This window comes from Oncorhynchus keta, chromosome 28 (genome assembly GCF_023373465.1).
Source record: "Oncorhynchus keta strain PuntledgeMale-10-30-2019 chromosome 28, Oket_V2, whole genome shotgun sequence".
Lineage (NCBI taxonomy): Eukaryota > Metazoa > Chordata > Actinopteri > Salmoniformes > Salmonidae > Oncorhynchus > Oncorhynchus keta.
Window position 1 is genome coordinate 15,322,467 of NC_068448.1, and position 27,898 is coordinate 15,350,364.

The following is a 27,898-nucleotide window of genomic DNA, read 5'->3' on the forward strand; positions in this document are numbered from 1 at the left end:
AGACCAGCAGCTACACTTGCAGAACATCCAGAATATATTTTTTTGCATAATAATCTATTCAGAAATGATTATGCCATGATGATTCATGCATAACATTATCGTTTATTCCAAAAATCTGAAATGCATGCACGTATGTATAATTGTAACCTACTACTGAGAATCAGTTTGTCTCTCTTTAACAATTTGAAAGGCAGTAAGCGGTATAGGCACTAGTCAGTCATATTTAGGACTTGATTTTTACTGCAGTATTTTCATGGATTAAGTACTAAATTGGGTCAGTGTGTTGTACGGCATTAGTGAAGCAGCATTTTTGTGGAAACCTGCATATCATGGAATGTAAGGCTTTTAGATGTGTTATGTGAGATTGTTCTGGGACACCAAAGAAGAAACACAAGGTGGAATTCAATAGGTACATCACTTCATCTTTATATCATTTCTGTGGAAGAACAAGAAGAAACAACATTTACAAACAATAGATGTGCTCAGATCTGGAGCAATCAGGTAAGATCCTTATTCACCCCGAGTCTCTTTTTAAGTTTGTATGACAAACCTTGTGGATGGGGATAGGGGAGAATGTGCATGTTGTGGAGTGAGGAGAGCTGGTGAATTCAGGGATTCTGCTGGTTTTATTCAATATGCGATCTGATCTGACACCTTTGTGAGTTATGAAAATGCATGCACTCACTATTCTACTCTGGATAAGTGTCTGCTAATGGCACATCCCTCTCACCAATACAATACAGAGCCCTCTCCAACATGACTTTCTCCAGTGCATAGCCCACTTCTTCATTGCCAACCCCCACCCTTTAGAGAGTCAATAACATTTCTATAGGCTCTAATCCATAAACTTGTCTTATGTACTGTGATTTTGCCCAGCAGTTCCACCATATATTGTTATTATTTGAATAAGACAATGTATTATTTACAACAACAAAATCATCGGAACAAAATGGAGAACAAAACCCAACAAGCTTGGAGACACAGTGCTGTCTCTGTCTCCATTCAACCTGATTTAGATGTAACAATACACAGAAAATAGCACTTCTATATGAAATCCAAGGCTGTTGAATATATAGACTTAATTGCATATTTAAACCCCAGACATGTTTGTAAGTGAAATGGGAGTCACATAATCTGAAGTGTAAAGTTGATCTATGTATTATTATATATACAGGATCTCTTTCTCTTATTCACACATTAAACCCCCACACATTCAGTCACCAATAATGGTCCCTGACACATCATTGTCCACAAACAACATCTTCTCTGATTCTCTCTCAACTGTGGTTTGGCGATGGTCAGTAGATTAGGAATGAGTTAAACAAGTAAGTGAACAAACAGTCTTTTGGTCTCTGGGTAAACAGCAATACACATGAATCTGTCCAGGAGTGTAACGGTGAGCGTAAAACACTACGTTCTGACAGACCGTGGAGATCTTCAGGTTATTTGTGTGTGTGTGTGTGCGTGTGTGTGTGTGTATAAGTGTGCATGAAAACAGGATGACGATCAAAATCTGTTCAATATTGTATTTTTTCAAACATGCTTCTTGAATATATATTTTTTGATTTGCCCAAGTCATCATTGTTCTTCTCATGGAAAGTCTCTGGAAAGTCCTGCCCTAGAAAGTGGTGGTGGGCAAGTTGTGATTGTCTGTGTGTGTGTGTTCAGGGCTGTTCAGGGGTCAATGCGGAAGGCCAGCAGCTTGTCTGAGTGCAGGTTGTTGAGGGTGTGCAGGTCGGGCAGGCGCAGGAGCAGTTTGGAGAATATGTCAGCGCTCTCTTCAGGACGACGGCGGTGGATGAGAGAACGCATGGCGCGGATCAACTCTTCCTGGAGCTGTTCCACTGCACCCATGTCAGCGATGCCTGAACCGTCTGACAAGACGAGAGGAGACAGGGTGAGAGTTTGTTTGAGAAACACCAATATCTATTTATGGATGTTGGCACAGCTTTGTGGTTGGTTAGTTTATCGTTATGCTAATGATTAAATACAAAAATATATTCTAAAAAAAATGACACCATTCAAGTTACAAATGTAAGCCTATCTCCATACTGGTCAAGGTGCAAATGCAATACTATAAGGAATTAAACAGCTCTTTGTCACACCTGCAGAGACCAGCACGACGGCCATGAACAGAGCTATCTCTTCAGGCTCCAGCCTTAGAGTTCCCAGCTTCTCACTGAAGTCAAACATGGAGTTGAGCAGCGCCCCCATGCCCAGCGCCCGCAGGGAGGACAGAGGGTACGTCTGGCCGTTCAGGAAAGTCACCGTCCTCTCCTCAGGGTTGAACAGGGTGCAGTACCTCACCATCAACACCTGACCGAGACATAAGACACAATGGAAGGTTAGCCAACATGGAGTGGGATTAAATGTATTGGGAGAGAAAATGAAGAGGTATTTTTAACTTAATTTCAGCTGCAGTTACAAACATCTGATTTAGGGCCGGTTTCCCAGATAAAGCCTAGTCCTGGACTAACCAAGCAGTTATTACCTGGAAGGTGCCTGATTTGAGCAGCATGACCTGGTCGTGCTGGCTGAGCTCCTGGAAGCCAGGGATGCTCTTAGCGAACTCCACCACTTCCCTCACTGCTGGGGTGAAACACTGGGAGAAAGACTCCCATACCTGCTGGCCGGAACGACTGGCCGCAGAGACAGGACACGCATTGAGAGGACAAGCCTGAGAGAGTTAAGAGAGGGTTAGATAGAGAGGGAAAGTTATCTACGTCACTTGCTTTGGCAATGTTAACATATGTTTCCCATGCCAATAAAGCCCCTTGAATTGAATTGAATTGAGCGTTAGATTATAATCACACTATACTATTTGTTTTGCAGCTTAACAAAAGTCAAGTTTAAGACCAACTTTATAACAACTCTCCATTTACTCACCAGCACTTTGGTGCCCGCTGCTAACTTCCATGGACAGGAAGTCTGAGTTTGGGTCTCTTGGGTCTCTTCCTTAATGGAGAAACAGTGTGTTTCCACGCCCCGTTGAGGCGTGTCGATATTGGACTGTCCGTGATTCTGATTGGATGTCGCAGGGTAACTATAGCAACAGTTGTCCACAGAAGGGAGTGTATGGTGGTTGTCATTGGTTACTGAGCAGCAAGGGGCTGGGCCTGCAGGACAGGACTGATACCCTTGGGTAGAGCCGGAGTGGGGGGAGCCATGGGAGGTCTCCTGAGATGTATAACTCTTGAAGGGGCAGGATGTTGGGAGGTTGTTATTGTTGTTATTGATGTTGATGCCCAACTTGGCTGCCCTGCCCTGGCTGCTGGCAAAGATGTCCTGATAGGACCGTGAGATGGCTCTGATTGCCTCTTTAGAGGGAACCTCTGCTGGGCTGGGAGGGGCTTCGGAGATAGGGGAGGAGTCTACGTCCATGGTGGTGTTAGACTCGTTCAGGCTGTTCATGTAGCTTTGCATCTCCTCCAGAAGCCTCTGCTTCTCCCTCTTAGGGATACGGCCAAAACGCACAGCTAAGGAAGACAAACAGAAGGAAATGGACTTGGACTAACGTGTTTAAATGGTCTGTACAGAAACCAAAATATTCACACATATCCTTGAATACTAAAATGTGTTAATTGTATCTGGCTGTCTCTTCAATATGGATGGATCTGAGCAGATTGTGTTAATCTTGTAATGGACCCCACAACTCCATCTCCTCCTCCCGATCCCCTCTCCTCCTCCCTACCCTCCTCCCTATCCCCTCTCCTCTTCCCTATCCTCTCTCCTCCTTCATACCCCCTCTCCTCCCCCTTCCCCTCCTCCTCTCCTCCTCCCTATCCCCTCTCCTCCTACCTACTCCCTCTCTTCCTCCCTACCCTCCTCCCTATCCCCTCTCCTCTTCCCTATCCTCTCTCCTCCTTCATACCCCCTCTCCTCCCTATTCCCCTCCTCCCTATTCCCTCTCCTCCTCCCTATTCCCTCTCTTCCTCCCTACTCCCTCTCTTCCTCCCTACTCCCTCTCTTCCTCCCTACTCCCTCTCTTCCTCCCTACTCCCTCTCTTCCTCCCTACCCTCCTCCCTACACTCTCTCCTCCTCCCTACTCCCTCTCCTCCTCCCTACCCTCCTCCCTATCCCCTCCTCATCTCCTCTCCTCCTTCATACCCCCTCTCCTCCCTACCCCCTCTCCTCCACCCTATCCCCTCTCCTTCTCCGTTCCCCCTCTTCTCCTTATTCCCCTCTCTAAAAATATCCATCTGCTGGAGATGTAATTGACAGACCCCCTCTCTCTCCTCCTATCCTTCTCTCTCTCTCTGTCTCCTTCCTTCCCTCCCTCCCTCTCTGCTCTGTAAGTAGGGCAGTGGGTCACTGCTACTGTGGCGGACAGAGAAAAAGAGAGATAGGCTCTCCGCACGCAGGAAGGAGAGGTTGCAGAGAATGAGGGATGGAGGAAGGAGAGGTTACAGTGAAGGAGGGGGTAAGTGACAGTGAAGAGGAGTGAAGTAGAGGATTACAGAGAGAAAGTGGTGAGTGAGGAGAGTGAGACGCCACAAGGCGGAGTGTGAGATAAGAAGTAGACTTCAGACGGCAGTCCTGCCTCATGAGAGTTCTCCAACCAAGCCAGCACAATGCATGAGGCCAAATGTAAATCATGTATAAGAATGATTAATAAAAGTGCAGTCATGAACGTATGTTGTAGAAACAATCTAAGTTATAGTGTTTGAGGGCAAAATAAGATACTGCACTAAGCTATGAGATTGGAGGAGTTATTTGTGTGTTGCTTTAGTTACAGATGTGAACATCTGTGGTAAAGATCCAATGCAGACTTTTTTTTATCTCAATATCAAATCATTTCTGGGGAACAAGTAAGTACCTTACTGTGATTGTTTTCAATTCAAATTGAAAAAATAAAATAATAATTGCTTATAGGGGTGCTTTGCTGCCTGAGGGACTGGTGCAATTCACAAAATAGATGGCATCATGAGGGAGGAAACGTATGCGGATATATTGAAGCAACATCTCAAGACATCAGTTAAAGCTTGGTCGCAAATGGGTCTTCCAAATGGACAATGACTGGAACAGAACTGGAAAAGCATGTGCGAGCAAGGTGGCCGACAAACCTGATTCAGTTACACCAGCTCTGTCAGGAGGAATGGGCCAAAATTCACCCAACTTATTGTGGGAAGCTTGTGGAAGGCTACCGGACACGTTTGACCCAAGTTAAACAATTGAAAGGCAATGCTACCAAATACTAACTGAGTGTATGTAAACTTCTGACCCACTGGGAATGTGATGAAAGAAATAAAAGCTGAAATAAATCATTCTCTACTATTATTCTGACATTTCACATTCTTAAAATAAAGTGGTGATCCTAACTGACCTAAGACAGGGAATTTTTACTAGGATTAAAAGTCAGGAGTTTTATGAAAAAACGGATTTTCAATGTATTTGGCTAAATTGTATGTAAACTTCCGACTTCAAGTGTATATAATAAACACAGGATATTCATGTTTTTTACTGCACTGGGCCTTTAATATATCTGGCATCATTACATGATCGGTTGGGTCTCTGCACTGTCCCTAAAGATCATCGACCTAGATCGAGCTAAAGGGCTATACACAGTGGCATGAGGTTAGAGGAGATCTGCTATGTTAGTTTATATGGATTTACTATTATATGGCAAGAAATGATTCTGTAGCGTCTAGTCATTACAGTATGGACTGTATCTTTAAGAAGACTAACTGGTTTCAGGGAGGGAAAGTATGCCACTACTGTGCCAACTGACTGAAATATTTGCCTTGCCTATACGGTATCATAAGACACAGAATCACACATCATCAGGCTCCTGAGAATTTAGGGCGTATTCTTTCATGTGGACTGCAGGCAGTTGACTGAGGTTTTCCTGTTTTCGCAACAGTTGCAGCAGAAGGAAAGAGGTTTCTAGGTTGCGGTTCTTGACAATTGCGAGAACATATTTTTTAATAGGGTCAATATGAGTGTTTGTTCCCTTAAAAAAAACTCTACACTATACACTACCCTCGTTTCTTGTAATCAACCTTTGAGCAACCAAACTGTCGACCGCATGCATAAATCACGCTTGGTTCTCTCATAGATTAAGCAATATAGAGAACTAGAGATAACTACAACAATACTGACAGGAAGAAGAGTAGGAGACAGGCAAACTATTCGAACGAAGTCACGAGGAACCACTATTTTTGCTATGCTTTTTTTTAGATAAACCGAAACGTATTCTCGTAATCTGCTATGATGGGGCAATTTATCAATATTTTGCTTATTAAGACTAAAACCGTAGGATACGATTGATTAATTGCGTGTCAAGGACAGGCTGTTTTGTTCCTGCCTCTCAAGCTTAATTGTTTGCTGTATCCCTAATTAATTCCACAAGATGTTATAAGGGCAAACAGTACACAAGGTAATCAAGTTGCCCCTGTTCCAATTTCCCAAAATAATCCCTGTTTGCTGCAGTTTTCTGGATGACAGATAGCTTTTGGGACTTCAAGGCTCCTGTTCTCATAAATCACTGTCGGAGAGGAGAGTGGGATGGGGGTGAGGAGAGTGGGATGGAGGAAGAGCACAGGATGAAAGTGTGATGGAGCGAGGGGAGAGTGTGATGGGGGAAGAGGAGAGTGTGATGGGAGGAGAGGAGAGTGGGATGCAGGAGAGTGGGATGGAGGGAGGGGAGAGTGGGATGGAGGGAGAGGAGAGTGGGATGGAGGAGATGAGAGTGGGATGCAGGGAGAGGAGAGTGGGATGGAGGAGATGAGAGTGGGATGGAGGGAGAGGAGAGGAGAGTGGGATGGAGGGAGAGGAGAGGAGAGTGGGATGGAGGGAGAGGAGAGGAGAGTGGGATGGAGGGAGAGGAGAGTGGGATGGAGGGAGAGGAGAGTGGGATGGAGGGAGAGGAGAGTGGGATGGAGGAGAGGAGAGTGGGATGGAGGAGAGTGGGAGGAGAAGAGAGTGGGATGGAGGGAGAGGAGAGTGGGATGGAGGGAGAGGAGAGTGGGATGGAGGAGAGTGGGATGGGGGAGAGGAGAGTGGGATGGAGGCAGAGGAGAGTGTGATGGAGGCAGAGGAGAGTGTGATGGAGGCAGAGGAGAGTGGGATGGAGGAGAGGAGAGTGGGAGGGAGGGAGAGGAGAGTGGGATGGAGGAGAGGAGAGTGAGATGGAGGGAGAGGAGAATGGGATGGAGGGAGAGGAGAGTGGGATGGAGGGAGAGGAGAGTGGGATGGAGGGAGAGGAGAGTGGGATGGAGGGAGAGGAGAGGAGAGTGGGATGAAGGGAGAGGAGAGTGGGATGAAGGGAGAGGAGAGTGGGATGGAGGGAGAGGAGAGTGGGATGGAGGCAGAGGAGAGTGTGATGGAGGCAGAGGAGAGTGTGATGGAGGCAGAGGAGAGTGGGATGGAGGGAGAGGAGTGTGGGATGGTATGGTGGAGAGTGGGATGGAGGAGAGGAGAGTGGGATGGAGGGAGAGGAGAGTGGGATGGATGAGAGGAGAGTTAGATGGAGGGAGAGGAGTGTGGGATGGTATGGTGGAGAGTGGGATGGAGGAGAGGAGAGTGGGATGGAGGCAGAGGAGAGTGGGATGGAGGGAGAGGAGAGTGGGATGGTATGGTGGAGAGTGGGATGGAGGAGAGGAGAGTGGGATGGAGGGAGAGGAGAGTGGGATGGATGAGAGGAGAGTGGGAGGGAGGGAGAGGAGAGTGGGATGGAGGAGAGGAGAGTGAGATGGAGGGAGAGGAGAATGGGATGGAGGGAGAGGAGAGTGGGATGGAGGGAGAGGAGAGTGGGATGGAGGGAGAGGAGAGTGGGATGGAGGGAGAGGAGAGGAGAGTGGGATGAAGGGAGAGGAGAGTGGGATGAAGGGAGAGGAGAGTGGGATGGAGGGAGAGGAGAGTGGGATGGAGGCAGAGGAGAGTGTGATGGAGGCAGAGGAGAGTGTGATGGAGGCAGAGGAGAGTGGGATGGAGGGAGAGGAGTGTGGGATGGTATGGTGGAGAGTGGGATGGAGGAGAGGAGAGTGGGATGGAGGGAGAGGAGAGTGGGATGGATGAGAGGAGAGTTAGATGGAGGGAGAGGAGTGTGGGATGGTATGGTGGAGAGTGGGATGGAGGAGAGGAGAGTGGGATGGAGGCAGAGGAGAGTGGGATGGAGGGAGAGGAGAGTGGGATGGTATGGTGGAGAGTGGGATGGAGGAGAGGAGAGTGGGATGGAGGGAGAGGAGAGTGGGATGGATGAGAGGAGAGTTAGATGGAGGGAGAGGAGAGTGGGATGGAGGGAGAGGAGAGTGGGATGGAGGAGAGGAGAGTGGGATGGAGGAGAGGAGAGTGGGATGGAGGCAGAGGAGAGTGGGATGGAGGGAGAGGAGTGTGGGATGGTATGGTGGAGAGTGGGATGGAGAAGAGGAGAGTGGGATGGAGGGAGAGGAGAGTGGGATGGATGAGAGGAGAGTTAGATGGAGGGAGAGGAGAGTGGGATGGAGGGAGAGGAGAGTAGGATGGAGGAGAGGAGAGTGGGATGGAGGAGAGGAGAGTGGGATGGGGAGAGGAGAGTAGGATGGAGGGAGGGAGAGGAGAGTGGGATGGAGGGAGAGGAGAGTGGGATGGAGGAGAGGAGAGTGGGATAGAGGGATGGAGGGAGGGAGAGGAGAGTGGGATGGAGGGAGGGAGGGAGAGGAGAGTGGGATGGAGGAGAGGAGAGTGGGATGGAAGAGAGGAGAGTGGGATGGGGAGAGGAGAGTAGGATGGAGGGAGGGAGAGGAGAGTGGGATGGAGGAAGAGCACAGAAGGAGAGATCATGGAACATGAAGGAGAGGAACATGGAGAAGAGCAGGGACAAGAGAGAGAGGAGGAATCTGAACAAGAAAAATACAGACTGACTTTGAAACCTTGGAATGTGCAAGAGGCTGTGTAGGGTATTTTCCTAAGTCTGCCCTTCAACAGTAGGCCAGTGCAATGTCTCAGGTGAAAGATGTATTTTTTATTTTACCTTTATTTAACTAGGCAAGTCAGTTAAGAACAAATTCCTATTTACTATGACGGCCTAGGAACAGTGGGTTAACTGCCTTGTTCAGGCGCAGAACGACAGAATTTGACCTTGTCAACTCTGGGATTCGATCTAGCAACCTTTCGGTTACTGGCCCAACACTCTAATCACTAGACTACCTGCCGATAAAAAGATAAGGTGCAGTGCTGATGGAACTTGTAACTGACAAACACTCATTGGATGGCCTCAAAAGACTCTCTGCCCCATTTTGAGCCTGCACTACCATTAAGATTTCACTATAACTCTTACCATCTCTGGACATGCCAACGAAGAGGCATTTCTTGAAGCGACAGTGTTGGCAACGGTTGCGGTTCATTCTCATGATGAGGCAGTTCTCATTTTTCACACACATCTTGTAGTTGATATTCTGCTGGATGCTGCGACGGAAGAAACCCTAGACAGGAAATACAAGCAGATGTACAGTTAGTTTGCATCCTGGTTGGTTTTTATGGTAATATAGACTGTGTAATGTAATCATATCATATACAGTTTGTGTTTATTTGTCAGGGTCTTTACCTTGCAACCCTCACAGGCGTGCACTCCGTAGTGGAACCCAGATGCAATGTCTCCACACACTTTGCACAGAAGCACCATCCCACCAGCCTCTGTAGACATAGCAAGAGAGAGGCACAGATAATCAGAAATGTGATCAGATCAGTGAGCCTACGAGGGTGAATACCAACCAATTGTACAAGCAACAAAAGATGTGTACAGTCAACTAAAAGATGCAGGGGACATGGGTCATGGATAAGGTGGATATTCAGGCTTGATAGGAAGCCCAATAGCCATCATCATTGTCACATCCTTAGAAAGCATGAGCTCTTGAGTTGGGAAAATCTTGTGCAATACACCGACGCATGACTTGTTTTCAAGATCCTTAATGGCCTGGCTCCCCCTCCGATCAATAGTTTTGTTAAACAGAAAACCCAGACATATGGCAGCAGATCCACAAGGTCTGCCATGAGAGGTGACTGTATAGTTCCCCTAAGGAAAAGCACCTTTAGTAAATCTGCATTCTCTGTGAGAGCTTCCCATGTCTGGAATACACTGCCATCAGACACACATAACTGCACCACATATCACGATTTCACAAAATGCTTGAAGACATGGCTAAAGGTCAATCAGATTTGTGAACATGGTCCCTAGCTGTGTGTTGCCGCTTTCCATGTTGTCTGTTGTCTGTAGCTTGTGAGGTGTGGAAACACTGTTGCTTTTATGAATTTTGTCTTGTTGCTTTTTGTTCTATGTTGCTCTGTCTGTATGCTACGTCTTACTTGTCATATGTTGCTCTGTCTGTATGCGATGTCTTGCTTGTCCTAAGTTGCTATGTCTTGCTTGTTCTATGGTGCTATTGTCTATATCGTAATTGTTTTTAATAACCTGCCCAGGGACTGCGGTTGAAAATTAGCCGGCTGGCTAAAACCGGCACTTTTACTGAAACGTTGATTAATGTGCACTGTCCCTGTAAAAATAAAATAAACTAAACTAAAGGTTCAGGAAGTAAAGAGGGAAAATAACACATTGGTAAACAACTCACTGGTGAAAGTTCCTGTGAATCCACATGGTCTTGTCCCAGCGCTGGTGTGTTGGTAGGTGTCCTGGTGGGTGGATGTTGATGTAGCCACCTTGTAGACTTCTGGGAACTGGAACACCAGTTTGGAAGATGGAGGGGTACATCTTCCTCCCCTCTGGCCCTTCAGGGACCCCAGGTGCCCAAGCTCTGTGAAGGTGATCTCCTCTGGGGAGGAGGGCTGGGAGTGGGAGGAGGGGGGAGACTCGGTCTGGTACCCACTGGACGGGCTGCCTGGGCTGGCACTGCCAGAGGAGCCCGCATACAGAATAACACCACCTGTTCACAAAACAGAGACAGAGCAGGGAGTTAGTCAGGTAGCTGACACAAAATAGCTGATAAGTTTGCTCTGAAAAGGAGTTTAAAGTATCAAAGTGCATGCTGTAGTTTAGGATGCCATTTTCAACAAGCAAAAACCTTCATTCGAAAAGGGCTGTACTGAATTCATTTTGGTGTCGAAAAATATACAATTTATACAAGTGCATAACATGTTTTGGAACAGCAAGTTTTATGTGATGTCATGTTGCACATCCCTCTGACCCTGCAAAGGAGGTCAGCTCTGAGAATGTGCTGCAAGCATCCTGCCACATCATATGATATGAATTTAATTAGGTATAATTGTGCATTCAAGCACATGCAGGGAGTGGAGCAAAGTAAACCATGTGGGAAACACAGCACATTGCTTCTGTGCCAACCAAATTCTAAATATGCACATTTTCCCAACAGTGGTGTGTTTCCAACAAACTGACTTGATGGAGAATTAAAATCAGTGTATGATGATGTCCTTTTTCCGCTTACGTTTTCATGTAGGCCTACCGTATAAAAATCGAATATTCAATGTGTTTCGTCACATTTTCAAACAAATTTGCATTAAATATAAAACGTGACTACTCTGGTTTTGGCACATGTGCGCTGTAGCCAATAGCTCGAAGATACAGTGAAGGGTAGGCTGTGTGTGTTGACTAATCTACAGTACTTGATGAGATTGTTTTAAGAGCGAAAACGTTTGTATTTTACCGACACAAAATTATCACACCATGTCGAACGAAAAAAATATCTGTCTGCATTTATAAAATTACACAGAAACTTCCTGTTTTCATCACAGCTGTCATTATTTAGTTTTTATAAAATATGACGTTAGGCTACTCGCATAAAAACTGTGGAGGAAACGTGGTAATTTAAACATTTTTTGGCGTCAGGCAAACCACAGTATTTATTTGCGGTCGTTATAAAATAGGCTAACAGGCCCCTCAGCTGCCATCGCATCCTCTCCTCGTATCTCTGGTTATCATGAGCTGTCCACGCGCTGAGACAAAACTGCGCGCACTGACATGTGTGCGCGAGGTATACTGCCTACACTATAGTTAAAACAATCACCACCCGGTTCTGTGTGGCTCAGTTGGATCCACTGGGGACCAGTACGGGGGAAATTATGAAAATAAATGCACACACTACTGTAAATCGCTATGTTTGAGACCGTATGCTAAAATGTAAAAATGGGGCCTTGATTTTAGAAATATAGGTCTGATGGTGGAGCGCCCCGGGAATGGTATAGAGAGGTACTTACTTAACAACTTTATTGTCCCCATGGGGAAATTTTGTTGCAGTGTCATGTCCACGTTTAAAGTGGAGTTTAAATACAAAACGAAATTGACAATAAAACTTTCATAACAGTTACATACCAATAAAACAAAACAAAATGACTAGCCTGCTGGCCTTACTGAGTCGATGGGAACATCAGCCTGCTGGCCTTACTGAGTCGATGGGAACATCAGCCTACTGGCCTTACTGAGTCGATGGGAACATCAGCCTGCTGGCCTTACTGAGTCGATGGGAACATCAGCCTGCTGGCCTTACTGAGTCGATGGGAACATTAGCCTGCTGGCCTTACTGAGTCGATGGGAACATCAGCCTGCTGGCCTTACTGAGTCGATGGGAACATTAGCCTGCTGGCCTTACTGAGTCGATGGGAACATCAGCCTGCTGGCCTTACTGAGTCGATGGGAACATCAGCCTGCTGGCCTTACTGAGTCGATGGGAACATCAGCCTGCTGGCCTTACTGAGTCGATGGGAACATCAGCCTGCTGGCCTTACTGAGTCGATGGGAACATCAGCCTGCTGGCCTTACTGAGTCGATGGGAACATCAGCCTGCTGGCCTTACTGAGTCGATGGGAACATCAGCCTGCTGGCCTTACTGAGTCGATGGGAACATCAGCCTGCTGGCCTTACTGAGTCGATGGGAACATCCTTCTGTGGCTCAGTTGGTAGAGCATGGCGCTTGTAATGCCAGGGTAGTGGGTTCGATTCCCGGGACCACCCATACGTAGAATGTATGCACACATGACTGTAAGTCGCTTTGGATAAAAGCGTCAGCTAAATGGCATATACTATACTATCAGCCTGCTGGCCTTACTGAGTCGATGGGAACATCAGCCTGCTGGCCTTACTGAGTCGATGGGAACATCAGCCAGCTGGCCTTACTGAGTCGATGGGAACATTAGCCTGCTGGCCTTACTGAGTCGATGGGAACATCAGTCTGCTGGCCTTACTGAGTCGATGGGAACATCAGCCTACTGGCCTTACTGAGTCGATGGGAACATCAGCCTGCTGGCCTTACTGAGTCGATGGGAACATCAGCCTGCTGGCCTTACTGAGTCGATGGGAACATTAGCCTGCTGGCCTTACTGAGTCGATGGGAACATCAGCCTGCTGGCCTTACTGAGTCGATGGGAACATTAGCCTGCTGGCCTTACTGAGTCGATGGGAACATCAGCCTGCTGGCCTTACTGAGTCGATGGGAACATCAGCCTGCTGGCCTTACTGAGTCGATGGGAACATTAGCCTGCTGGCCTTACTGAGTCGATGGGAACATCAGTCTGCTGGCCTTACTGAGTCGATGGGAACATCAGCCTACTGGCCTTACTGAGTCGATGGGAACATTAGCCTGCTGGCCTTACTGAGTCGATGGGAACATCAGCCTGCTGGCCTTACTGAGTCGATGGGAACATCAGCCTGCTGGCCTTACTGAGTCGATGGGAACATCAGCCTGCTGGCCTTACTGAGTCGATGGGAACATTAGCCTGCTGGCCTTACTGAGTCGATGGGAACATCAGCCTGCTGGCCTTACTGAGTCGATGGGAACATCAGCCTGCTGGCCTTACTGAGTCGATGGGAACATCAGCCTGCTGGCCTTACTGAGTCGATGGGAACATTAGCCTGCTGGCCTTACTGAGTCGATGGGAACATCAGCCTACTGGCCTTACTGAGTCGATGGGAACATTAGCCTGCTGGCCTTACTGAGTCGATGGGAACATCAGCCTGCTGGCCTTACTGAGTCGATGGGAACATTAGCCTGCTGGCCTTACTGAGTCGATGGGAACATTAGCCTGCTGGCCTTACTGAGTCGATGGGAACATCAGCCTGCTGGCCTTACTGAGCCGATGGGAACATTAGCCTGCTGGCCTTACTTAGCCTGAGCTATTTAGGAGTGATATCACACCTGGCACAAATGATTGTCTAGTTCTGTTTTGCCTGCTGAGGGGTGCTCTATACCTGTGCCCAGAGGGGAGTCGTTCAAAGTCTGGATACAGGGGGTGGCTTGGGTTTAAAACTATTTTGTGAGCCTTGTGGAGGGCTCTAACCTTAAATATCTCATCCAGGCCTGTCTGTTTGACTCCACGTACCTTGCTTGCTGTGGTGATAATCCTTCTCAGTTTATTTCTCTGGCTGACAGTGGCATTGCCAAACCAACAAACAATACAACATTTTTAAATACTCTCAGTGAAAGATTTGTATAACAGAGTCAGTATAGTACAGTCTACATTAAAAGATCCCAGCTTTTTGAGAAAATACTGTTGGCTCTTTTTGTAGGTCACGTCTGTACATTTTCTCCACTGAAGCTTATTGTCTAAGAGGACACCCAGGTATTTGTATTCCTCTACAATCTCTATATTTTGACCTCTGATAGATGTTGCAGAGGGAGGTTTTGTACGCTTCCTGAAGTCTATGCACGTCTCTTTGGTCTTGTTGGTATTGTGGACCAAGTGTGATTCCTCACACCACTCTACAAAGTCATCTAGGACCGTTTAAGGCAGTGTCATCAGCAAATTTAACGAGGTGTCTGTCAGGATGGGAACTAGTACAACTATTAGTGTACAAGATGTACAGGAGTGGGGACAAAACACATCCCTGAGGAGAGCCTGTGTTGGTATTGCGCATGTCTGACACATGGGGACCTATTTTGACTCGCTGTGAGCATTGGCTCGGGAAGTCCAACAGCCACGAAACCAGCCCCTCAAGGAGAAGTCCCAAATGAGTCTGTGCCAGAATGTAGGGCTGGATTGTGTTGAAGGCAGACGAAAAGTCAACAAATAGAACCCTAACATGGGATTTGGCACCCTCTAGATGTCTATAGACCATGTGAAGGAAGGTAAGAATGGCATCATCAACTCCTCTGCTAGGCTGATAGGCAAACTGAAATGGGTTGAGAAGCTTCTGGGTGACGCTGAAAATATGACTTTTCACAAGTTTCTCAAGGCATTTCATTACTAAGGATGTCAAGGCTACAGGGCGGTAGTCATTCAGCACAGAGGGTGTAGCCTACTGTACATTAAACTAGCACGCTGCCCTAGGTATGAAAAGAGTGAGTTACATTCTCCCATAGAACTATATTCCCAAATAGCATGCACTTGTCATGTAACCTTACATTTTATATGGGAAACATGACCATCTGTCCTTTTCCTTCCTCTTGTTGTCTTCCCTGTTTTTCCCTTGATTGTTAACACAGCAGAGCTAGTGCTGGTCTTTTGACAGGGACCTCCTGGTCCTGCCCTGGCCTGCCACTTCCTGAGACTGGAAACAGACAGCCTGCTGCTGACCCAGCCAGGACTTGTCCCACCTCCACCCGCACACAAAGACTTTGGCATGTCCACTTGAATACTCACGTGAGCTACTTTTATGTTAGTTTGTGTGTGTGAGGGTCCCTCAAAACTGGTGCCATAAAAGTGGTCAATTAATTATCATATTTTACAGTCTCCCGAAGGCAAAGCTTGACTATACTGCTATATACGGTACTGCAGTAATATGCCATCTACTTGACCAGCGGCTAAGTAAAGTATATGGCCTTAAGTATATGGCCTTTGTGTCAAGTCAACTAACTCAAATTCAGAGAACATGGCCCTCATGAGAGTATAGAAAACCATAGGGGGCTATAGGACTTTAGTAATGTAAATTGGCTTTGATGTTCAGCCAGAAGGATAGCATATATCCTATAGCCTCACCAGAGGATGCCCAATGTAACCCAGGGAAGAGACAGAAGAGGAGACATACACTCACGAGCACAAGCTAGTTAAAATGCACATCAGTGCATACAGACACTACTGTTAATTGTGGAATCAGCAGCAGGTTGGGAAGTGAGGAGAGCAGCTTCCCATCGTGACCTTAACCAACCCGTTCTGCCACTAATCTATGTGCCTGAGTCGAGGTGTAGAGCCAGACAGGCTGTCAGGCAGGCTGTCAGGCAGGCTGTCAGGTGGGGAAACGTGAGCGCTGAGCACTTAACAGGCACAACAATCCTTGCCCACATCCTCCTCCCCTCCTCCCCCTCCCCTATTATAGCCTTCCCCTGGTTTGTTCTCTGAGCTATGCTATGCTACAGCTGTAAGCCTGGCAAGGCTGCTAGTGTTTTCCTAGCTTGTTTTGCCTTTGCAATGACATGTCATGAAGGATAGGGTTGAGGTAGAGAATAGGGTGGAGGTAGAGAGTAGGGTTGAGGTAGGGTGGAGGAAGAGGATAGGGCGGAGGTAGAGGGTAGGGAGGAGGAAGAGGGTAGGTTTGAGGTAGAGGGTAGGGTGGAGAAAGAGGGTAGGGTGGAGGAAGAGAGTAGAAAGTAGAGTTGAGGTAGAGGGTAGGATTGAGGTAGGGTGGAGGTAGAGGTTAGGGTAGAGGGTAGAAAGTAGGGTTGAGGTAGAGGTTAGGGTTGAGGTAGAGGGTAGGGTGGAGGTAGAGTTTAGGGTGGAGGAAGAGGGTAGGGTGGAGGAAGAGGGTAGGGTGGAGGTAGAGAATAGGGTGGAGAAAGAGGGTAGGATGGAGGAAGAGGGTAGGGTGGCGGTAGAGAGTACGATGGAGGTAGAGGGTAGGGTGGAGGTAGAGGGTAGGGTGGAGGAAGAGAGTAGGGTTGAGGTAGAGGGTAGAAAGTAGGGTTGAGATAGAGGGTAGGTTTGAGGTAGAGGGTAGGATAGGGTGGAGGTAGAGGGTAGGGTGAAGGTAGAGGGTAGAAAGTAGGATAGAGGTAGAGGGTAGGGTGGAGGTAGAGGATAGAGTTGAGGTAAAGGGTAGGGTGGAGAAAGAGGGTAGGGTGGAGGAAGAGAGTAGAAAGTAGAGTTGAGGTAGAGGGTAGGATTGAGGTAGGGTGGAGGTAGAGGTTAGGGTAGAGGGTAGAAAGTAGGGTTGAGGTAGAGGTTATGGTTGAGGTCGAGGGTAGGGTGAAGGTAGAGGGCAGGGTGGAGGTAGAGGGCAGGTTGGAGGTAGAGGGTAGGGTGGAGGAAGAGGGTAGGGTGGAGGAAGAGGGTCGGGTGGAAGAAGAGGGTAGGGTGGAGGTAGAGGGTAGGGTGGAGGTAGAGGGTAGGGTGGAGGTAGAGGGTATGGTGGAGGAAGAGGGTATGGTGGAGGAAGAGGGTAGGGTGGAGGAAGAGGGTATGGTGGAGGAAGAGGGTATGGTGGAGGAAGAGGGGAGGGTGGAGGTAGAGGGTAGAGTGGAGGAAGAGGGTAGGGTGGAGGAAGAGGGTAGGGTGGAGGAAGAGGGTAGGGTGGAGGTAGAGGGTAGGGTGGAGGAAGAGGGTAGGGTGGAGGAAGAGGGTAGGGTGGAGGAAGAGGGTATGGTGGTGGAAGAGGGTAGGGTGGAGGAAGAGGGTAGGGTGGAGGTAGAGGGTAGGGTGGAGGTAGAGGGTATGGTGGAGGAAGAGGGTAGGGTGGAGGAAGAGGGTAGGGTGGAGGTAGAGAGTAGGGTGGAGGTAGAGAAGTTCACCCATTTGGCTCCACTCTAATTTATAGCTAGATCTAAATTTACATTACATTTAAGTCATTTAGCCAGAGCGGCACCATCACTTTCCAACCTAACCTCCCCCTTTCCACCACCGGAGGCACCATCACTTTCCAACCTAACCTCCCCCTTTCCACCACCGGAGGCACCATCACTTTCCAACCTAACCTCCCCCTTTCCACCACCGGAGACACCATCACTTTCCAACCTAACCTCCCCCTTTCCACCACCGGAGACACCATCACTTTCCAACCTAACCTCCCCCTTTCCACCACCGGAGACACCATCACTTTCCAACCTAACCTCCCCCTTTCCACCACCGGAGACACCATCACTTTCCAACCTAACCTCCCCCTTTCCACCACCGGAGGCACCATCACTTTCCAACCTAACCTCCCCCCCTTTCCACCACCGGAGGCACCATCACTTTCCAACCTAACCTCCCCCTTTCCACCACCGGAGGCACCATCACTTTCCAACCTAACCTCCCCCTTTCCACCACCGGAGGCACCATCACTTTCCAACCTAACCTCCCCCTTTCCACCACCGGAGGCACCATCACTTTCCAACCTAACCTCCCCCTTTCCACCACCGGAGGCACCATCACTTTCCAACCTAACCTCCCCCTTTCCACCACCGGAGGCACCATCACTTTCCAACCTAACCTCCCCCTTTCCACCACCGGAGGCACCATCACTTTCCAACCTAACCTCCCCCTTTCCACCACCGGAGGCACCATCACTTTCCAACCTAACCTCCCCCTTTCCACCACCGGAGACACCATCACTTTCCAACCTAACCTCCCCCTTTCCACCACCGGAGACACCATCACTTTCCAACCTAACCTCCCCCTTTCCACCACCGGAGACACCATCACTTTCCAACCTAACCTCCCCCTTTCCACCACCGGAGACACCATCACTTTCCAACCTAACCTCCCCCTTTCCACCACCGGAGACACCATCACTTTCCAACCTAACCTCCCCCTTTCCACCACCGGAGGCACCATCACTACATAAGTGCCGGGAGAGAGAGAGCGAAGAGAAAAAAAGAAATGGGGAGAGAGAACTGTATCGGCCTGTAAAATCACGCGCCGCACGCGGTTTAGCAAATGCATCCACGTGAGGACGATTCGAGAATGAGAGGAGTGCATTCAGTGGGAAGACTCGCGCTGCATGAAGCTATCACCAGCAGTCAGAAATGATAATCACCACCCGCGCTTTATAGCCTCTGTTATAATTGTCGAGGAAACTCAAATAGAGCATGGTGTACGGTTGGTTGGGGATGTTCTGAATGGGCGCTAGAATCATTTGTGCGAACTGCAAGGACACCCCCCCCTCACACACACCGCACGCGATCATTCATAGAGCCAGTGGCCAATATTGACCACATAGAAACACTGGATTACAGTTCCGAAAACAGGTTGGATGATCTGATTAGATATCCTGTGGGTAGTGGACACGTTTAGATGACCTGACCTGACTGGCATGGTTCCAAAGTGTGTGTGTGTATCCGGGCTTCTCAGTTAAATGCCATCACCCCATTGCATTGCTCTGTGAGACTTACCTAATTGGGCAGCAGGTGAATATGGGCATCTAGGTTAAACCAGCAGTACCCTCACTCAATATTATGCAATCAGTTGAACTATCTTGTGTTATTTAGATTTGGATGTATATATGACCGAATACAAACAGTGCAGCTATTCCCTCCGCAAGGCTATCAAACAAGCTAAGCGTCAGTACAGAGACAAAGTAGAATCTCAATTCAACGGCTCAGACACAAGAGGCATGTGGCAGGGTCTACAGTCATTCACGGACTACAAGAAGAAATCCAGCCCAGTCACGGACCAGGATGTCTTGCTCCCAGGCAGACTAAATGGGGCGGCAGCGTAGCCTAGTGGTTAGAGCGTTGGACTAGTAACCGGAAGGTTGCGAGTTCAAACCCCCGAGCTGACAAGGTACAAATCTGTCGTTCTGCCCCTGAACAGGCAGTTAACCCACTGTTCCCAGGCTGTCATTGAAAATAAGAATATGTTCTTAACTGACTTGCCTTATTTATAAAGGTAAAAAATAAAAAAAACATTTTGCCCGCTTTGAGGACAATACAGTGCCACTGACACGGCCTGCAACGAAAACATGCGGACTCTCCTTCACTGCAGTCGAGGTGAGTAAGACATTTAAACGTGTTAACCCTCGCAAGGCTGCAGGCCCAGACGGCATCCCCAGCCGCGCCCTCAGAGCATGCGCAGGCCAACTGGCCGGTGTGTTTACGGACATATTCAATCAATCCCTATACCAGTCTGCTGTTCCCACATGCTTCAAGAGGGCCACCATTGTTCCTGTTCCCAAGAAAGCTAAGGTAACTGAGCTAAACGACTACCGCCCCGTAGCACTCACTTCCGTCATCATGAAGTGCTTTGAGAGACGAGTCCACCCTACCTGACACCCTAGACCCACTCCAATTTGCTTACCGCCCAAATAGGTCCACAGACGACGCAATCTCAACCACACTGCACACTGCCCTAACCCATCTGGACAAGAGGAATACCTATGTGAGAATGCTGTTCATTGACTACAGCTCGGCATTCAACACCATAGTACCCTCCAAGCTCGTCATCAAGCTCGAGACCCTGGGTCTCGACCCCGCCCTGTGCAACTGGGTACTGGGCTTCCTGACGGGCCACCCCCAGGTGGTGAGGGTAGGCAACAACATCTCCACCCCGCTGATCCTCAACACTGGGGCCCCACAAGGGTGTGTTCTGAGCCCTCTCCTGTACTCCCTGTTCACCCACGACTGCGTGGCCACGCAAGCCTCCAACTCAATCATCAAGTTTGCGGACGACACAACAGTGGTAGGCTTGATTACCAACAACGACGAGACGGCCTACAGGGAGGTGGTGAGGGCCCTCGGAGTGTGGTGTCAGGAAAATAACCTCACACTCAACGTCAACAAAACTAAGGAGATGATTGTGGACTTCAGGAAACAGCAGAGGGAACACCCCCCTATCCACATCGATGGAACAGTAGTGGAGAGGGTAGCAAGTTTTAAGATCCTCGGCATACACATCACAGACAAACTGAATTGGTCCACTCACACAGATAGCATCGTGAAGAAGGCGCAGCAGCGCCTCTTCAACTTCAAGAGGCTGAAGAAATTCGGCTTGTCACCAAAAGCACTCACAAACTTCTACAGATGCACAATCGAGAGCATCCTGGCGGGCTGTATCACCGCCTGGTACGGCAACTGCTCCGCCCACAACCGTAAGGCTCTCCAGAGGGTAGTGAGGTCTGCATAACGCATCACCGGGGGCAAACTACCTGCCCTCCAGGACACCTACACCACCCGATGTTACGGGAAGGCCATAAAGATCATCAAGGACAACAACCACCCGAGCCACTGCCTGTTCACCCCGCTATCATCCAGAAGGCGAGGTCAGTACAGGTGCATCTAAGCTGGGACCGAGAGACTGAAAAACAGCTTCTATCTCAAGGCCATCAGACTGTTAAACAGCCACCACTAACATTGAGTGGCTGCTGCCAACACACTGACACTGACACGGACTCAACTCCAGCCACTTTAATAATGGGAATTGATGGGAAATGATGTAAATATATCACTAGCCACTTTAAACAATGCTACCTTATATAATGTTACATACCCTACATTATTCATCTCATATGCATACGTATATACTGTATTCTATATCATCGACTGCATCCTTATGTAATACATGTATCACTAGCCACTTTAACTATGCCACTTTGTTTACATACTCATCTCATATGTATATACTGTACTCGATACCATCTACTGTATCTTGCCTATGCTGCTCAGTACCATCACTCATTCATATATCTTTATGTACATATTCTTTATCCCCTTACACTGTGTATAAGACAGTAGTTTTAGAATTGTTAGATTACTTGTTGGTTATTACTGCATTGTCGGAACTAGAAGCACAAGCATTTCGCTACACTCGCATTAACATCTGCTAACCATGTGTATGTGACAAATACAAATTGATTTGATTTGATTTATATGGATTACATCTGATTTTGTTTACTTCTGCTTGGTTTGATAAGATAAATCAAGAATGCATGTACTGTATCTCTCCCTCTAAGACCATTACATATCAAGGTCAAACAGGGGCACTAGCTGTAGGTTAACTGAGCCATGTAATCATAGAGTCAAGTTGGATGACATTCTCAATGAAGAAAAGAGAGAGAGCCACCATTCAAAACCGCCTCCAAGTTGCAGGCAGATGGCAGGAGTAAAAAATGCTGCGGCATGGTGCTCAGATATCCCACATTACTGCACCAGTGACCTTTTAACCTTCGTATTGACATCATGCAAACATCCACAAATTGTATACAGTATTTAGCCTACCCGAGTAGCCCATACAAAATATCTAAGGCCAATAAAGTAGATGATGAATAAGTTAATAAAAACGTTTTTTATATATAACATTTAAACAAATAAATGACAAAATTTAGTGTCGGATGCAGAGGTCTGAAAAGCTCCAAGTTTTGTCCTCCAGATAATAACTGACATGGAACCCGTGGAACATGCAGAAGGGCACCTTGACCCAGACCGTTTCCATCACCTGGACTGAAACGTGACTGCAGAGTTAGTACATTAATCACCACTCAACAGCTGGGAGTGGAAGTAGAATATGTAAATAAATGATGCCAGGTGTACTTTGGCTAACCTTGCGGAAACACCTCCCAATGCTCCATGCATAACTCTATAGTTTCCCATAGCCATAAGCTTTGCGTTATCAACCCATGTCACTGGCCCAGCCTCCAAGGGCAGCAGGTAGCCTAGAGGTTAAGAGCGTTGGACCAATAACCGAAAGGATACGCAACACACATTTACATTTCACATGTGTATAACACACACTTGTCCATGTGTGAAATAGGACAAAAATAGGCACCCACCAAATTATTAATGTAGTAATCACAACACTTCTATCTATTCAGCATCTCAATGCACATGGGGTGGTAGAGAATAATTTACTTATAGATACACACAAAAACAAAGTCGCCTGCCTACTGTTGGCAATAAGCATAGAATGCATTGTAACCAGACTCCATGTGAATTTGTTTTCATGAGGAAAAACAGGAAGTGTCTCCTACCCATATGAAAAAATAGTATAGTATACTATGGTATAAATACTACACTCTTAGAAAAACGGTTTCAAAAAGGTTCTTCGGCTGTCCCCATAGGATAAACCTTTTTGGTTCCAGGTAGAGCCCTTTTTGGTTTAAAGTAGAACCCTTTTGGCTTCCATTGTAACGGTTCTCTTCAGGTGAAGTAGAGTCAGACCAAAATGCGGCGTGGCTATTGCGATCCATGTTTAATGAAACAAAGTAAACACGAATCAAATATGGGGGTGCTATGTCATTATTGGATCAAAAAACTTGCCTGTTTTAAGCGCAATATTTTGTCACGAAAAGATGCTTGACTATGCATATAATTGGCAGCTTTGGAAAGAAAACACTCTGACGTTTCCAAAACTGCAAAGATATTATCTGTGAGTGCCCCAGAACTGATGCTACAGGCGAAACCAAGATGAAACTTCAAACAGGAAATTAGCAGGATTTTTGACGCTCTGTTTTTCATTGTCTCCTTATATGGCTGTGAAAGCGCCACGAATTAGCCTGCCCTTTCTATCGTTTCTCCAACTTGTCTGCAGCATTGTAACGTATTTGTAGGCATATCATTGGAAGATTCACCATAAGAGACTACATTTACCAGGGGTCCGCCCGGTGTCCTTTGTTGAAATTGTTGCGTAATCTCCAAGCTGCTCGCATTCATCCATGTGATTAAGACAGAGAGGAGACTTCCAGGAATTATATATCATGAAGAGATATGTGAAAAACACTTTGAGGATTGATTCTAAACAACGTTTACCATGTTTCAGTCGATATTATGGAGTTAATGTGGAAGAAAGTTTGGCGTTTGGATGAATTAATTTTTGTTTTTTACAGAAATGCTTGTTTTGCTATGGTTGAGAAGCAAATGTTTTAAAATCTGAGACGACAGTGTTGTTAACAAAAGGCTAAGCTTGAGAGCTAGCATATTTATTTCATTTCATTTGCGATTTTCATGAATAGTTAACGTTGCATTATGGTAATGAGCTTGAGGCTGTATTCACGATCCCGGATCCGGGATGGCTCGACGCAAGAAGTTAAGTGTGCCTTGAATTTGAAATAAATCAAGGTAGGAACCACAAATGTGGAGATCATCCGTTCACCTACTCTGCATCTCACAAAGACACAGCGGTTGGAACCAAATCTCTCAAATTTAGACTCATCAGACCAAAAGACAGATTTCCACCGGTCTAATGTCCATTGTTCGTGTTTCTTGGTCCAAGCAAGCCTCTTCTTATTATTGGTCTCCTTTTAGTAGTGGTTTCTTTGCAGCAATTCGACCAGAAAGGCCTGATTCACTCAGTCTCCTCTGAACAGTTGATGTTGAGATGTGTCTGTTACTTGAACTCTGAGGTGCAGTTAACTCTATTGATTTTTTTGTTTTGTTGAATTTGACCCCTTTTCTCCCCAATTTCGTGGTATCCAATTGTTTTAGTAGCTACTATCTTGTCTCATTGCTACAACTCCCGTACGGGCTCGGGAGAGACGAAGGTTGAAAGTCATGCGTCCTCCGATACACAACCCAACTAGCCGTACTGCTTCTTAATACAGCGCGCATCCAACCCGGAAGCCAGCCGCACCAATGTGTCGGAGGGTACACTGTGCACCTGGCAACCTTGGTTAGTGCACACTGCGCCCGGCCCACCACAGGAGTCGCTGGTGCGCGATGAGACAAGGACATCCCTACTGACCAAGCCCTCCCTAACCCGGACGACGCTAGGCCAATTGTGCGTCGCCCCACGGACCTCCCAGTCGCGGCAGGTTACGACAGAGCCTGGGCGCAAACCCAGGGACTCTGATGGCACAGCTGGCGCTGCAGTACAGCGCCCTTAACCACTGCGCCACCCGGGAGGCCAACTCTATTGAACTTATCCTCTGCAGCAGAGGTAACTCTGGGTCTTCCTTTCCTGTGGAAGTCCTCATGAGAGCCAGTTTCATCATAGCGCTTGGTGGTTTTTGCAACTGCACTTGAAGAAACGTTCAAAGTTCTTTCCAGATTGACTGACCTTCATTTCTTAAAGTAATGATGGCTGACTCTGTCTTTTACCAAATAGGGTATACCACCCCTACCATGTCACAACCCAACTGATAGCCTCAAATGCATTAAGAAGGAAATCAATTCCACAAATTAACTTTTAACAAGGCACACCTGTTAATTTAAATGCATTCCATGTCACTACCCCATGAAGCTAGTTGAGAAAAGGCCAAGATTGTGCAAAGCTGTCATCAAGGCAAAGGGTGGCAACTTTGAAGAATCTCAAATCTCAAATATATTTTAGATTTGTTTAGCACTTTTTTGGTTACTACATGATTCCATAGTTTTGATGTCTTCACTATTATTCTACAATGTGGAACAAAGTAAAAATGAAAGAAAAAATGAAACCCCTTCAATGAGTAGGTGTGTCCAAACTTTAGACTGGTACTGTATATATACTTGGCATGTAGGTTTCACACTTTAGGGTAGTACAAACTGGGTATGGGGAGGAAAATGGGCAGGGTATATGCAAATAAATACTGTAGTATAATATACTATAGTAATTACTGTCGTGTTTTTGCCGACATTACTGTAGTATTTACTGTAGTGTTTTTGCTGACATTACTGTAGTATTAACTGTAGTGTTTTTGCTGACATTACTGTAGTATTTACTGTAGTGTTTTTGCCGACATTACTGTAGTATTTACTGTAGTGTTTTTGCCGACATTACTGTAGTATTTACTGTAGTGTTTTTGCCGACATTACTGTAGTATTTACTGTAGTATTTTTGCGGACATTACTGTAGTATTTACTGTAGTGTTTTTGTCGACATTACTGTAGTATTAACTGTAGTGTTTTTGCCGACATTACTGTAGTATTTACTGTAGTGTTTTTGCCGACATTACTGTAGTATTTACTGTAGTGTTTTTGATGACATTACTGTAGTATTTACTGTAGTGTTTTTGATGACATTACTGTAGTATTTACTGTAGTGTTTTTGCCGACATTACTGTAGTATTTACTGTAGTATTTTTGCCGACATTACTGTAGTATTTACTGTAGTGTTTTTGCCGACATTACTGTAGTATTTACTGTAGTGTTTTTGCCGACATTACTGTAGTATTTCCTGTAGTGTTTTTGCCGACATTACTGTAGTATTTACTGTAGTGTTTTTGCAGACATTACTGTAGTATTTACTGTAGTGTTTTTGATGACATTACTGTAGTATTTACTGTAGTGTTTTTGATGACATTACTGTAGTATTTACTGTAGTGTTTTTGATGACATTACTGTAGTATTTACTGTAGTGTTTTTGCCAACATTACTGTAGTATTTACTGTAGTGTTTTTGATGACATTACTGTAGTATTTACTGTAGTGTTTTTGCCAACATTACTGTAGTATTTCCTGTAATCTTTTTGCCGACATTACTGTAGTATTTACTGTAGTCTTTTTGCCGACATTATTGTAGTATTTACTGTAGCGTTTTTGCCGACATTACTGTAGTATTTACTGTAGTGTTTTTGCGATCTGTAGTATACTGTAGTACAGTATACTACAAAATGATATAGTAAGTAATACACATGATCGAGGGATGCTACAGTGTGTACAATTCTACAATATACTACAGTTTACTACAGAATTCTATATTAAGTATTGTAGCATTCTATAGTAAACTGTAGTCATTTTTTATGTGGGAAGTTTGTAAGTCGCTCTGGATAAGAGCGTCTGCTAAATGACTTAAATGTAAATGTAAATGTAAGTTGGTGAACTTCAAGCACTGTCACATATCATCGTTAATCTTTTTAGCAGTTTTTCATGTGCACCTTTGTATGCTTGAAAGAAAACATACACTTGTTGGATATTACACCTGTTTCAGAACTTATATCAATCAGTATTCATTGCATTTTCCAAGTTCACGCATGGGAGGATAATGCACAAAAAGCATGATGGTCCTGTTATAAAGTTCAATTGTTCTCATCTGGGCCGTCATTGAAAATAAGAATTTGTTCTTAACTGACTTGCCTAGTAAAATAAAGGTAAAATCAAATATATATATATATTTAATCTCCATGTCGCAACTTTCTAAACATATAGAATTGGACATACAGTACTAGCCTTATAAAATGGTCGACCCCCTTTCTAACATGCCGATGAAGAGACGCCTTCAATGTAAAACCTCATCATGCAGGACGTTTGGGAACGTATTTTACACACAAATACGCACGACTGCAAAGAGAAACAAACACAATAAAACGTGGTAAATACTCTTTAAATTCTTTAAAAAATCATCACCATACTCAACTCAAAATGTATAACTCCAATACCAAATTCAATATTGAGCTACAAAAAAATAGTATTGCTATGCGACTGATATATAACATGTGTGCAATAACAAAATATAATCTGAAAATCAGCAATCAACGGAAATAACAAAACATATCACCGCAATCATAGCACTTACCACCCGGACTGTCCATGTTTCTTTATGTGTCTTGTTTGCTGTGATGAATGAAGCTCGACTTGTCAATATACAGCTGCTTCTGAATGTCAATTTGCAGGATCAATACTAAACTACAGACAGGTGATAGTCGAGAACTACCTTTGTGTAAAATACCTGACCCATGGAACGAGCGCACAGTTGAAGACAATAGTATTGATCTGTCAACGACAGAACACTCTGTAGCATACTGTAAGCACGGTTATGTCCAGCTGTATTCTATGCAGAACAGTTATGTCCAACTGTCTCAGGTGTGCAGGATATATTATTATTGCATGCTACCTGGATCCGTTCTGCACTGTGCTAGTGAGTTGCTTGGTTCGGCGGAAGGGAGTGTCGCGAGCAGAGAACAAGTGATTCTAATTTTTAAACTCCCAATAATTCACAGCTCCATCAGCATCTCCGAGGGTGAACTGAACTGTAAACTAGATCAAACAATACACGCACTCACTTCCACATCAATCACGTTTTCAGGTGACTTTAAAAAATGTGACTCGCTTCTGCGTCCTCACTCAACTTCTGTTGTGTCTGTTTGGATGTATATCTCATCTCACTATATGTCCCATTTGAACTCTCCTTTCACCCTTTACTCTATCATGCGTTCTCATTGGCCGGTATTTAGAGCTGAGGGGAGATTTGATGCGCTTATGTG

The 27,898-nt window shown here is 46.1% G+C and overlaps 1 protein-coding gene across 1 annotated transcript; it reads right to left on the bottom strand.

Annotated features, from left to right (window-relative positions):
* Positions 1 to 396: 396 nt before the first annotated feature.
* Positions 397 to 27,898, bottom strand: LOC118376091 (nuclear receptor subfamily 1 group D member 1-like). Its single transcript, XM_035762761.2, has 8 exons — positions 27,211 to 27,898; positions 10,546 to 10,857; positions 9,525 to 9,613; positions 9,258 to 9,402; positions 2,887 to 3,476; positions 2,492 to 2,677; positions 2,106 to 2,316; positions 397 to 1,874 (listed from the first exon to the last, which is right to left on the bottom strand). Exons 1-8 carry the CDS (start codon positions 27,224 to 27,226, stop codon positions 1,675 to 1,677), a joined length of 1,749 nt encoding a protein of 582 aa, XP_035618654.2. The 5' UTR covers positions 27,227 to 27,898; the 3' UTR covers positions 397 to 1,674.

What these genes read in the sequence shown, in the direction of transcription:
- LOC118376091 (XM_035762761.2), bottom strand. An exon ending in ATTCACAGGAACTTTCACCA is followed by an intron (nt 9,614 to 10,545) that starts GTGAGTTGTTTA and finishes CTATGTCTACAG; the next exon opens with AGGCTGGTGGGATGGTGCTT. An exon ending in ACGCCTGTGAGGGTTGCAAG is followed by an intron (nt 9,403 to 9,524) that starts GTAAAGACCCTG and finishes TTTCCTGTCTAG; the next exon opens with GGTTTCTTCCGTCGCAGCAT.